Here is a 12280-nt window from a genome sequence, read left to right on the forward strand (position 1 = left end):
TGTATAGAAAGAATTGAAACCACCAGTCCCCACAGCCATGCTTTTAATCACAGCCGAAGAGGGGGAGAGGAGAGTTAGACCTAATAAATTTAAGCATAACACGAAAATGGCAAGAAAGATTATACAAATATGGATTTAATAAAAATAAGAAAATAAATGTTCTATATTTGGTGTGTTATTACGAATTTAATATGATAATCTTTTGTATTTTATACATTTTTATACAACATGAATATTATATATAATCAAGAATTATCCTCTGTGATGACTGGTTCTAAGGAGTAATTTTTGCCAAGCAGAAACGAAAGCAACAGTTAGATAAAAAGGTTTGTTGGAATGTTAAATGTGTAATACTCAGGCCTGCCTAGCATCCACAACCGTGTGCCAAATCCCTTGCAGGAATCAGGCGTGTGCTAGATCATTGCAACACCATTCCCCAATCTTTGCCCTACAAGCCCATAACCTCTCTAACACGGTACCAATCTGGCCAACCATGCCTCAACTCACCGACCTTCATGTTGCCGTCCTTGCCTTCCCCCTCTCCACCTACGCTGCTCCATTCCTCACCATCATCAACCACATAGCCTTTGCTTTTCCCAATACTTTGTTTTCCTTTTTCAGTAGCATTGCACTATATCTTTTACACATCTTAACGAGTTCAACCAAATGTTAGAAGGCTATAACATGCACAATGGTCTATTGAAAGGATATGCTTTTGTTGGGAAGCCTTAAAGAGGACATTGAGTTGTTCATGAAAGTGGCACCAAAGAACTTCAGGAAGGGAATGAAAGTGGCGGTGGTAGTGATTGGGAGGAAACTGAGCTGCTTAGTTTTCTAATGCTTTTTTATGGTTTACCAAAGAGATGGTGGAGGAGAATGCATGATGTGCCTTGGCTACCTTTTCGAATGGCATGAGTTGCTCCAATATTTGAAGATAAAGCCGAAAGAGAAGGAGTACCGAAAGGAATGTCTTTGGAGCAATCACAGATACTAGGAATTCAACGAAAGCAAGAAGAGATGATAGAACAACATTCCCGTCTGAATCAAGCTCTTGAAAGATTGGAAGTACAGCAACCCGTAAGAGAGTAAGAGCTTCAAGTACAAAGAGGGGCTGCCTATGATCTCGTGGAAAAAGAATATGAGTCGGGAGTAGATGGTGGCACGGAGGAACACCCTGAACTAAGAAGGCAACAACGGGATTCAAGCAGCAACATTAGGACGAAATTCCCTCCATTGAAAGGAACCAACTCACTCGAAGAATACTTGGAAAAGGTGCAGCGCGTGGAGAAGATGTTTAAATGTCAGGAACAAAAAAGTGTAAACTTGTCAGTCTTGAGTTTACTGATTATGCCAATTTATGATGGGAGAATGTCAAAGCACAAAGAAGGCGTAATGGAGAAGACGAGATTTATAGTTGCAGAGATATAAACGGTTGATGAAAAATGCTTTGTTTTTTAATATTATCGCCAAGAGTTGCATATTAAAAAAAAGCTTTAAAGTTTTCGACAAGGAGATTTGTGTGTTAAAGACTACGTGAAGGAGTTTGAGATGATGATGATGCGATCTGAGCTGCGAGAACCTCAAGAGCAAACCATAGCACGATTTTTAGGGGGACTGAATAGGGAGATCGCACATATGGTAGAGTTGCAATCGTTTGTATTTTGAGATTATCAAACTTGCATAAAAAGGGGAGATGTGGCTTAAACATGGTCCAATCAAGCATAATGCGACTAATGCGACCAAACAGTTCGGGAACAAGGGGGAATCCTACTTCCATGCCCCATTGGCTTTTACTAATGAAAATCGAAGAAGATGGAGAAAAGGTGGTTCAAGTAAGCCACCAATTGAATCTACTAAAGGTAAGGAAAAGATAATAGCCTACTTTTCCAGAAAGGGCTTGGGATACCAAATGCTTTAAGTGTTTTGGCCTTGGACATATAGCATCCGAATATCCTAATAAAAGGGTGATGACCATCAGCGAGTCACAAGATGAGATCGAAAGTGCAAATGTGGCGAAATTTGTAGATAAAGAAAATGATTTCCATGAGTAAGATTTTATGGAATTTGCTAATGAAAGGAAATTTCTAGTGATTTGACGAGCTTTGAATTTGCAAGCCAAAGTTAGTGATGAGCAGCAGAACATATTCCATACTCAGTGCACTGTGAACAACAAGGTTTGTAGGGTGATCACCAATGGTGTGAGTTGTGCCAATATGGCATCCTTACTTTAGTGGAAAAATTTAACTTGGCTACAATAAAACATCCCTATCGATACAAAGAACAATGGTTAAATGATAATGGTGAAGTGCGGGTCACAAAACAGGTTTTGGTGCCATTCTTGATTGGAAAGTCATATAAAGATGAAGTATTGCGTGATGTGGTGCCAAAGAATGTGGTCATCTGTTATTAGGAAGACCGCGGCAATTTGATAGAAGGGCTTTGCATGTGGCATCAAAAATACCTATTCTTTCACAAAGGATGAGAAAAATATTGTGTTAACACCTTTTAGCCCATAACAAGTGCAAAAAGATTAGTTTTTGTTAGAGAAGGGGAAAAAGGAGAGCTTGTTTGCAAGTAAAAAAGAAATGGAATGAGCCTTATCCAATTCAAGCTTGGTTTTGATGCTGTTTGTCAAAGAGGTGACGGAAGGGGAGGACTTTCCTAAACCACTGCAAATTGATATGATTTTGGAGGAATTTATGGATGTTTTTCTGGAAGAGTTACCAAAATGGTTGCCGCCGTATATGGGGATTGAACATTAAATTGACTTTGTCCCAGTGTTGCTTTGCCTAATAGATCAGCCTATAAAAGCAATCGTGAAAAGGCCAAAGAATTACAAACACATGTGAATGAGCTGTTAAAAGGGGCTTTGTACGTGAATCAAAAAGCTTATGTTTGGTGTTGACTTTCTTGGTGTCAAAGAAGGATGAGACTGAGAATGTTTGTTGATAGTCAAACCATAAAAAAAATCACAGTCAAATACCATTATCCTATCCCGCAGTTAGATGACGTGTTTAATAAGTTGCATGAATCAAAGGTGTTTTCCAAGGTTGGTTTGAAGAATGGTTACCACCAAATCAGAATGAAAGAAAGAGATGAGTGGAAGATAGCCTTTAAGACAAAGCATGGACTTTTTGAGTGGAAGGCAATGCCATTCGACTTATCCATTACACCTAGCACATTCATGTGACTAATGAACCATGTATTGGGTAAATCCATTAGTAAATTTGTTGTTGTGTATTTTGATGATATTTTGGTGTATAACATGAGCTTAGAAGAACACATAAGACACCCTAGAGAGGTTTTTGAAGTGTTATGGCAAAATAGGTTGTTTGGTAATTTGAAGAAGTACCATTTTTGCCAAAAACGAATAATTTTTCTTGGTTATATTATTTCACAACATGGACTTAAAGTTGATGAGGAAAAAATGAAAGCAACCCAAGAATGGCCAATTCCAACCAATGTTTAGAGGTGAGAAGTTTTCATGGGTTAGCATAATTTTATAGGCTATTTATGAAGAATTTAAGCACCGTAATCGCTTTTTTTGTCTAAGTTAATCAAGAAAGGGGTTGCATTCTAATGGAGTGAAGCTTTTTAATGAAATTTTGAGCTAATCAAGGAGAAATTGTGTTTTACTCTTATACTAGTTTTTTTCCAATTTTATAAAGACTTTTAAGATAGAATATGATGCGTCGGGAATGGGCATTGGAGTTATGCTTATGTGAGAGAAGAGGCTGATTGTTTATTTTATTAAGAAGCTTAGTGAAGCAAGCATAAATTATTCTATCTATGATGAGGAGTTGTATGCGTTAATTCATGTTTTATAGATATGACAGGACTACTTTTTGCCAAAAGAGTTTGTGATTCATATCAACCATGAATCCTTAAAGCACTTGAAGGTCAGAATAAGCTAAATAAAAAACATGACAAGTGGATGGAATTCTTAAAAACTTTTTCCTATTGCATAAAGTATAATGAGGGAAATTCCAATATTGTGGTAGATGCACTTTGAAGAAGGTATGCCTTGATTTCTTTGTTGAATGCTAAATTGATGGGATTTGAACTTAAAGGTTAGTATATAGATGATTTATACTTTGCTTTTATTTACTTGACTTGTGAAAAAGGTGCTAATAATGGTTTTTATCGCCATGACAATTATCTTTTCAAGTTTGAAAAGTTATGTATTCCATGTGGTTTTGTTAGGGAATTATTGGTGAGAGAAATGCAAGATGGTGGATTAGTTGACCATTTTGGTGAAAAGAAGACATTGGAAATGGTCAAAGAACATTTTTATTGGTTGGAAATGAAAAGAGACGTAAAGCGTATTATTTCAAGATGTGTGATTTGTAAAAAAGCCAAAAAAAATGAAGGCGTACATAGGTTGTACATGCTATTACCAATTTCGGACCAGTCATGGGTGGATGTTAGCATGGATTTTGTACTTAGTTTATCTAGGACATAAAGAGACAAAGATTCGTTTATGGTTTTTGTTGACTAATTTTCAAAGATGTTACCTTTTGTGCCCTATCAAAAAACTAATAATATTTCTCATGTAGTTGATTTATTCTTTCGAGAGATTGTTATATTGTATGGAGTGCCCAAAAGTATAATTATTTGATCGTGACGTAAAATTCTTGAGCTATTTTTAAAAGACATTGTCGAAAAAGCTTGGTATAAGATTACTTTTTAGTATGGCTTGTCATCCACAAATCGATTGGCAAACGGAGGTAGTAATCACACTCTTTCTTTATTACTTAGAGCTGTGGTTAACAAAAACTTGAGGAATTAGGATGAATGTTTTGCCTTTGTTAACTTTGCTTACAGTCAAAGTGTGTAGAATGCTGCCAAACACTCACCATTTGAGGTGATCTATGGATTCAATCCTACACCACTTGACTTAGCACCAATATTGATGGATGAAAAGATTTGTTTGGATGGTAAGAAAAATGTCGAGATTATGAAAAAAAAATGCATGAGAGTGTTCGACAATAAATTGATAAAAAAATGTTGTTTATAAGAAGGCTACCAACAAAGGGAGAAAACTAGTTCAGTTTGGCCCAAATGACTTAGTTTGGATCCATTTACCTAAAGAAAAGTTTCCAAACAAGAAAAAGTCAAAGCTCATGCGTAATGCCGATGGTCTTTTGAAAGTAATTGCCAAGATAACTAATAATGCATACAAGATTGGTTTGCTTAGTGAGTACAATGTTTTTGCTACTTTCAATGTGAGGGACTTATCGCCATATTAGAAGAGAATGGGGATTTGGATTTGAGGATAAATCAATTTTTATTGACTAAGATGATGGGACCAATGATGTCTTGGTAGAAGCTGATATGAATCATGGTGATGGTGGGTAAGATTGAGACCCTATTGTGTTTACTTTTTGCCCAATTACTTAATCTAAGGCTAAGAAGCTACAAATGACTCTTGATTTGTTGTTAAGCTAGAATACAGCTTACATGGATCTTTTGAAGGAAAATAAACCCAACACAATCACTTTGTTCACTTGTGAAGGTATTTTGGCATAATTAAGCTTTTATGAGTTTTTTTGCTAAATGGGCCTGTTGCGTGTAATGGGCTTCACATATGGGTAGTTATGTATAGGAGATTAAAGACTTAAAAATTTGCATGTGGGAGATTTATGACTTAAAGATTTTTGACTAAACTCAGCATATTATTAGGTTTATTATTTGTAATCTTTCATATTTTAGCTTTAATATGTTATCTTTCCTATTTTAGTTTTAAATATTTTATCTTTGACTAAATCTGATAAAAGATCTTATTAATTAGAAGAATATTAGATTTTTCTCTTTCCTTAATTAAAGAGTTTATCTTAGATTCTAAGGTTATTATATTAAGCATTATAAATATGCATTAATAATGTAATAGTCGCTATTTTATTTGAGAAATAATAATAAGAACTGCATTCTTTCCTTTTTCTTCAATTCTTATCTAAACAATTGTATTATTTAAGGACGAATTATCTTTATTCCTATCACTCTTCCTTTTTTATTTTTAAGAGTGTGGCAAATCAAGCTAGTGTTCTTTTAGTTGTGATGTGTTAACTTATCAATTAAGAGAATTCTGGTTTTGCTTCTTTATTTCTTTTCCTTGTTATTTGAACCAAAAATTCATCTTAAACACTTAACTAACCCTAGGGCACATCAATAATGGCATCTCAGACCTTTGCTTTTCCTTAGAAGTATGGTTGAAGAAGAAAAACATGATTTAGGGGTTCTAAGAGGAGTTTAAACTTTTTCTTGTTTGAGGGTTAATTCCTCTTTACAAATCAAAATGGCTTGTCTTGTTCTCCTTATACTTGAATAGTTGTATTAAAAATTTTATGGAAATAGATTCCAAGCTTGCTAATATTATCATATGGTGTATGTTTATGGCCGATCACAGGAAGTTTCATAGAGTATTTTTTCTTAGATAAGGTGGGGAGAGCTTTATGAGAAACAAAGCCTAATGATTTTAAACACTTCATGATTCCTTTGTTCCACCATATTGCTAGCTACTTGAGTAGACCACATTACATGGTGGTAAAAAAAGGCTTCTCTTTCTTCAATATTAATGGCAAAATTAAGAACTTAATCAAAGAGAACTTTGATGTTATCTTGTTGATTACCTTAATTAATTTAGAAACAAATGCAAGAAACCATTGGTGGCCTATATAAAAGCTGGCGCATGGTGTTGGTAATTTTTTGTTGAATATTGATCTTGAGTTATTTGAGGTATGCTGGATGCATTTGAATATATATATATATATATATATATATATACACACACGCACACACACATACACACATACACTAGATAGCATCCCGCATGGTGTTGCGATTTCTAGTATCTTTATTAGCCATTTCATTCCAAATTCTGCATCCTTGACCAATCATTAAGCATACTAAAAGAAAACAATAATTTTTTGAATAATGCTTCATGTTCTTGTTCAATGACCAAAACTCTGTTTGCCAAAATAGTGGAATAAAATGGATGAATCAATACCAAACTCAACATTCTCAAATGCAATTCTAAACTTAATGAACTAAGAATGCATGTTTGATTGAATATCACTAAGCACTTTGTCTTGAATATCTTCTCCCCAACTTTTATAACACTAAGTGATGCTTGATCGAATGAGGCCATTGCTTTAGATTTCAATTTCATGCAAGGCAAGTTTTCTAGAGGTGATTTGCAAGCTGTTATAGTATTTAACAATAGCAACATATCAAAGATTGTAAACCAACTCTATTCGAGCCAAACTTGTTAAACAATTTAACTAAAACTAATTGGTTAAAATGTAGTTTATAAACCAAGTTCACTATATGGTTATGTATGCATAGCATAATTTGTTCCATATAAAACATATAAATTCATTTCTACTATATAGAGAAGTGAAGGCAATTCTGGGTAGACAATGGTTATTAGACTATCAATTAAAAATAGTTATACTCTTGCATATCATAGAAGCATAAGCATTATATTGGATTACACATATTACAAAAAGTAATTGGCATAATAGACAATGGTAAGCAGTTTAATAGTTTGAAAAAATCATTTTTCTATGACACCCAATTGCCCTCTCATGGCATGTCAGATTCTTATTTTAAACCACTTGCCATTGTCTTTTGTTTTAATTTTTTTATTAGATCAAATGACATGCCAATAACAGGTTGTTGGGAGTCACAAAAGTTAAAAAGAATAACAACAATAGCAATTATCAAGCTTTTGGTGCTTGACAGATCTATATTAGATTATAATACGCCCTAAACAATTATCATTAAAGACATAATTGAATCAAGAATCATTAACAAAATAATTTAAATTATATGGCAACGTATCTTATTTTTGGATGCAGGATACCTTTTATAAAATCGAATTAATACTTGAAAAAGTATTTCATACAATCAATGTATAATAGACTTTAAAGAAAACAACATTTCAAATGAGACATTAATGATATTACCAAAAAGAAAAAAATAATTAGTTTTCATCTAATGTGGTAAGCCAAGTTTAGAATCTACTAATGTATGCAAGGGCAAATCTTAAAATTGTAAAACATAAACAAACATGTATGGGACATGAATGGAGTAAAAATATATTATCGATAACAATTGATTATTATGATAAAAAGAAAATAAATTAATTTACATAATAACATCATAAAGTAAAAAATGAAATCCTTGCAACATATAACGATGCTTGGTAATAAAGTAAAAATTTTAAAAATCATTTAACAATTCGATTGTAAAAGCCATGAAAATTAAAGGAAATTTAATCGATTAAATGGTGCCACTATGTCTAAAATCTCAAAATTTCTTTGCAGGTTTTCCCTTTTTTCTTGATCCAATTGTAGACCTTTTGAAGTAGGTTGGTTGGAACAGTCAAGCTCTTTTGAAAAGGGGAATTTTCTACAAATTTTGGAACTTTATAGAAGCATGATGAACAAATGGATTAGGGAAAAGGGAGAAGATTAAGGATTTTAGAAAATTGAAAATACTTTAGGGTTTTTTTTTTTTTATGTAAATGTTTGATTAAAAGATGAATAATTGGGTGTTTTACAAAATGTAGTAAAGCATAAAGAGGAAATGGGACATAAGGAAGGTGAGAATATTTTCATATTAATGGCAAGGCTAAAATACTAAAAGAAATCTCAAATTATTTTACTCTTTTAAAAATTTTTTAATTTATTTTACTTTTTTTAAATAAATACTCTGCACTCAAATAAGCTTTTATCTTTAGATTTTTATTTAAATAAGCTTTTACTTCAAATAAAAGATTGATTTATGTTAAAGGCTTATTTAAGTATAAATTCAAGATTAAACATTTATTTAGATATAAATTAAAATTTAAAACCTTATTTAAATGTAAATTAATAATTAATAATTTATTTAAAGGTAATAAAGTATAAAAATTTAACTAAATAAATTTGTAAAATTTAAAAAGCTTTCTTGTTACTTTAGCCTTACAACAAAGATTTTGCCATGATGATTCTCTTATTTCAAGGAATGTTATTTTTTTTAAATAAAAAAATTAATGAGTTTAAAACAAAAAACAAAAGAGAAAGTAGGAAACATCTGTGGAATGATTTGTCAAAGTCCACATGTAAAAGAAAATTAACATCCATAATATAAATTTTGCTATAAATACTGTTTTTTCCATAGATTGCCATGTGGCAATTTCATTTTTTTTTATAATCTTTTTGACTTTTCTATTAAATGATGTAGTTTTGTCTTTTACTTCTCCTTTTTTGGTTTTTTTTTTTTTCTTTTACGATGGGTTCCACATTTTTCCTTTTATTTCTATTTTTTTATTTTTCATTTAAATTTTTTTAATTTTTTATATATTTTATTTTATTATTTTAATGGGACCCATTAAATTTTATGAGGCTTAGCTCTCAGTTTTTGTTTTTTATTTTTTTGTATAGATTTTATATTTTATATTTTCATTTAATTTTTTAAAATGTGGTACCCATTATTTTTTGTTTTTGGTGGCTTTTTTTGTTTTAATTTGTTATACTTTTATGTATTTTTTTTAATGAAATTCACTACTTTTATGAGATCTTTTTTTTGTGTTTTTTTTAATTCTTTAATTTTTAAAAAACCAAAATAAAGAAGGTTTTCATTTTTATAATATTAAAAATAAGCTAATTTATTACAAAAATATATATAATTGAAAAAAATTTATTAGACGAAGACTACTGTAAATATCCAATTTTATCCAAATCGATTAGCTTTGTTTGAATTTTGTACTTGATTTGAATAATTCGATTTCGGCCAATTTAAGCGTTTTAATTGAATTGACTCATTTGAGGCTTATTTTGGATTAATTGCTTTTGATCATTTTGTATGGGATAAAATTCAGATCCAATCCAGTTCAATTATGGATCAAAATTGAGTTTTTTGGGCTTGAAGGCCCAGCAGAAGTCCAGATCTATTATTTAGGCCTAAACTCCAATTTAGCCCCAAATTAAGTTTTAAAACCATTTTTATTTTATTTTATACTTTTATTTATTTAGAATTGATTAAATTAATTAAAAAGTGAAAAATCACAAAATCAAAAAATAAAAATAAAAAAGGATAAGAAAATAAATAGGAGTGGCTGGTAACCACTACACCAAGGGTAACTTCATGCCACAATTGGCCAAGGTTTAATTCTGCTTTTCAGATTGCACTTTCAAACTGGAAACATTTAATTCATGTGTCCATTGTGGTTGAATTTAGAGATAAAAACTAAATGGGAGCTAAAAACACAAGGGCTCAATACATATACTTCTCAACTGAGAGAACTAAAGAAGGGAGACCCACTGGAAACCCTTATCAACTACCATTAATCACACCTCCACCACCTTTATTAACCATCACAGAGCCCTCCTCAATTTCATACATCATTCATGACATTCACATGCCCACTGTATAACTAAGACACTTTGGTCGAAACATCCTTTGAATCGTCTCAATTCTATATATATATAAAAAAAAATCCCCATCACCACCACTGTCACTATAAAATATCACCATATACAGTTATCCCATACTAGCCGAAACATGGTTGAACCACCACAAATTCCTTAATTTACCCATATACGCCTGTATGATCACTACTAAGAAACACAGCCACATTTTGCCAAAAAAAAAAACAAAGAAACAACGAAGCAACAATAACCAAAACCGACAGTAAAAAAAAAACAACCATAGCCTAGTCTATACTGTCACTATTCCACCAAAAGAATCAAATCAAACACAATCTTCCTTGAAGAGAGGAATCACACCAACAAGACAAAGAAACAACATAAAAAAATACAAAAGAAAAAAGCAAAAAAAGAGGAGTTTTCGATTTGAGGAGGTTTTTGGGTTAGATTTTTAGGAGGAAAAAAGTTTAGAGCTAGGTGAGAAACATTGTAAAAGGTAAAAAAGTTTGGGGTGACACTGACAATCATTTTAGGTTTTGAAACCATGAGTTTCAAAGTCATATCTAGGACTTTAGGCTTGTTTTTGGGCAAAACTAATTACAAAACGTAAAAGAGAGGGATAAGAGCTTCATTTAGGGTTGTTTTGGAACTTTTACGGTGATGATCACTGATAACATACGGCAGCACTTGGCAGCATACTGGTCGAATTTTGGACTTTTTTTTTAAGCTTTGATAATTTTGTTTCTGGGTAGAGTTTTTTTTTTTTTTTTTTTTAAAAAAGAGTGCATTTAAATGAAGTAAAAAATTTTTTAACTTTTGCAATGTTAAGAAAAAAAAAGAATAAAAACGATGCATTTTGAAGGCTAAAGATCCGTGCGTAGGCCTGACTTGGATTTGGGGTTCGTGTGCCCGACTTGTTCAAGTGAGCCGCTTGCGAATCGATCTCAAACAAAATCGAATCGCTTCAATTTGTAGAAAACTGCCTTTGAACTACCTTTGAGCCTGTCTAAAACGCAAAAACCCACCAAACTGCTTTTAGATCGACCAGTTCAAGTATTTTTTGTTATTTTTATTAATTCCATTTATATATTTTTTTCAATTATTTTTTCAAATTATTTATTTTCTTATTTATGCATGTTTAAAATCTTAAATCCTTATAATAAACATTTAATATTTGTTGTAGTAAAATAGTGCCAATAAAAATAAATTTTCAATTCCAAAAAATAATAAAGTTAAATGTATCTATTCTAAAAAAAATGTTACTAGTAAATAAAAAAAAAAGAGAGAGAAAAAAGAAATATTTATTCGACATTGGGATTCCAAGAAAATCTGAGTAAAGATTCTTAAAAAATCACTAAACAAGAAAATTCTTCTAAAATGCTACAAAAGTATTAAGGTATCTTTAAAAATTTTCAATAAAAATATTTTCTTTGTTTTGTTCCCTTAAAAAAATTAATAATAATGATAATGAATCAATTAGATGAGTAAAATAAAATAAGTAATAAAAAAGATATAACGTAAGAAAAAATAAGTAAGATGACTAAATATTTTTGCACGCATATCATACTTCATCTACATTTCTTAACATAATCTCGAAAGTGATGTGAATTTTTTATGATGGGATTCTAAAGAAATACGACTAGTAATTCTCAAGAATCTTTATGTGAGATTTTTTTTAAATTATTACCAAATATTAAAGATATTTAGAGCAATTTTTAATAAAAAAAATTCTCATTTTCTTTTCCAAAAAAAAATAATTATTCAATGCAATAATATTATAAATAAATCCATGTGCATCAAATTTCATTCATACATATCAATTCTAAAAATAAATGAAATCTCTGAAGATGAGATTCTAAAGAAATCCT

At 31.2% G+C, this 12280-nt stretch overlaps 1 protein-coding gene and 1 pseudogene across 1 annotated transcript; both read left to right on the top strand.

Annotated features, from left to right (window-relative positions):
- Window positions 1-1421: 1421 nt before the first annotated feature.
- LOC149515597 (uncharacterized) lies at window positions 1422-2197 on the top strand. The gene is made up of 2 exons (XM_089741732.1): window positions 1422-1656; window positions 1878-2197. The coding sequence occupies exons 1-2, from the start codon at window positions 1549-1551 to the stop codon at window positions 2049-2051; spliced, it is 282 nt and encodes a 93-aa protein (XP_089597858.1). The 5' UTR covers window positions 1422-1548; the 3' UTR covers window positions 2052-2197.
- Window positions 2097-2628, top strand: LOC149515598 (uncharacterized; annotated as a pseudogene).
- The last annotated feature ends 9652 nt before the right edge of the window (window positions 2629-12280 follow it).

This window comes from Durio zibethinus, chromosome 12, assembly GCF_047325235.1.
Source record: "Durio zibethinus cultivar Kanyao isolate XHJ-2024 chromosome 12, ASM4732523v1, whole genome shotgun sequence".
Lineage (NCBI taxonomy): Eukaryota > Viridiplantae > Streptophyta > Magnoliopsida > Malvales > Malvaceae > Durio > Durio zibethinus.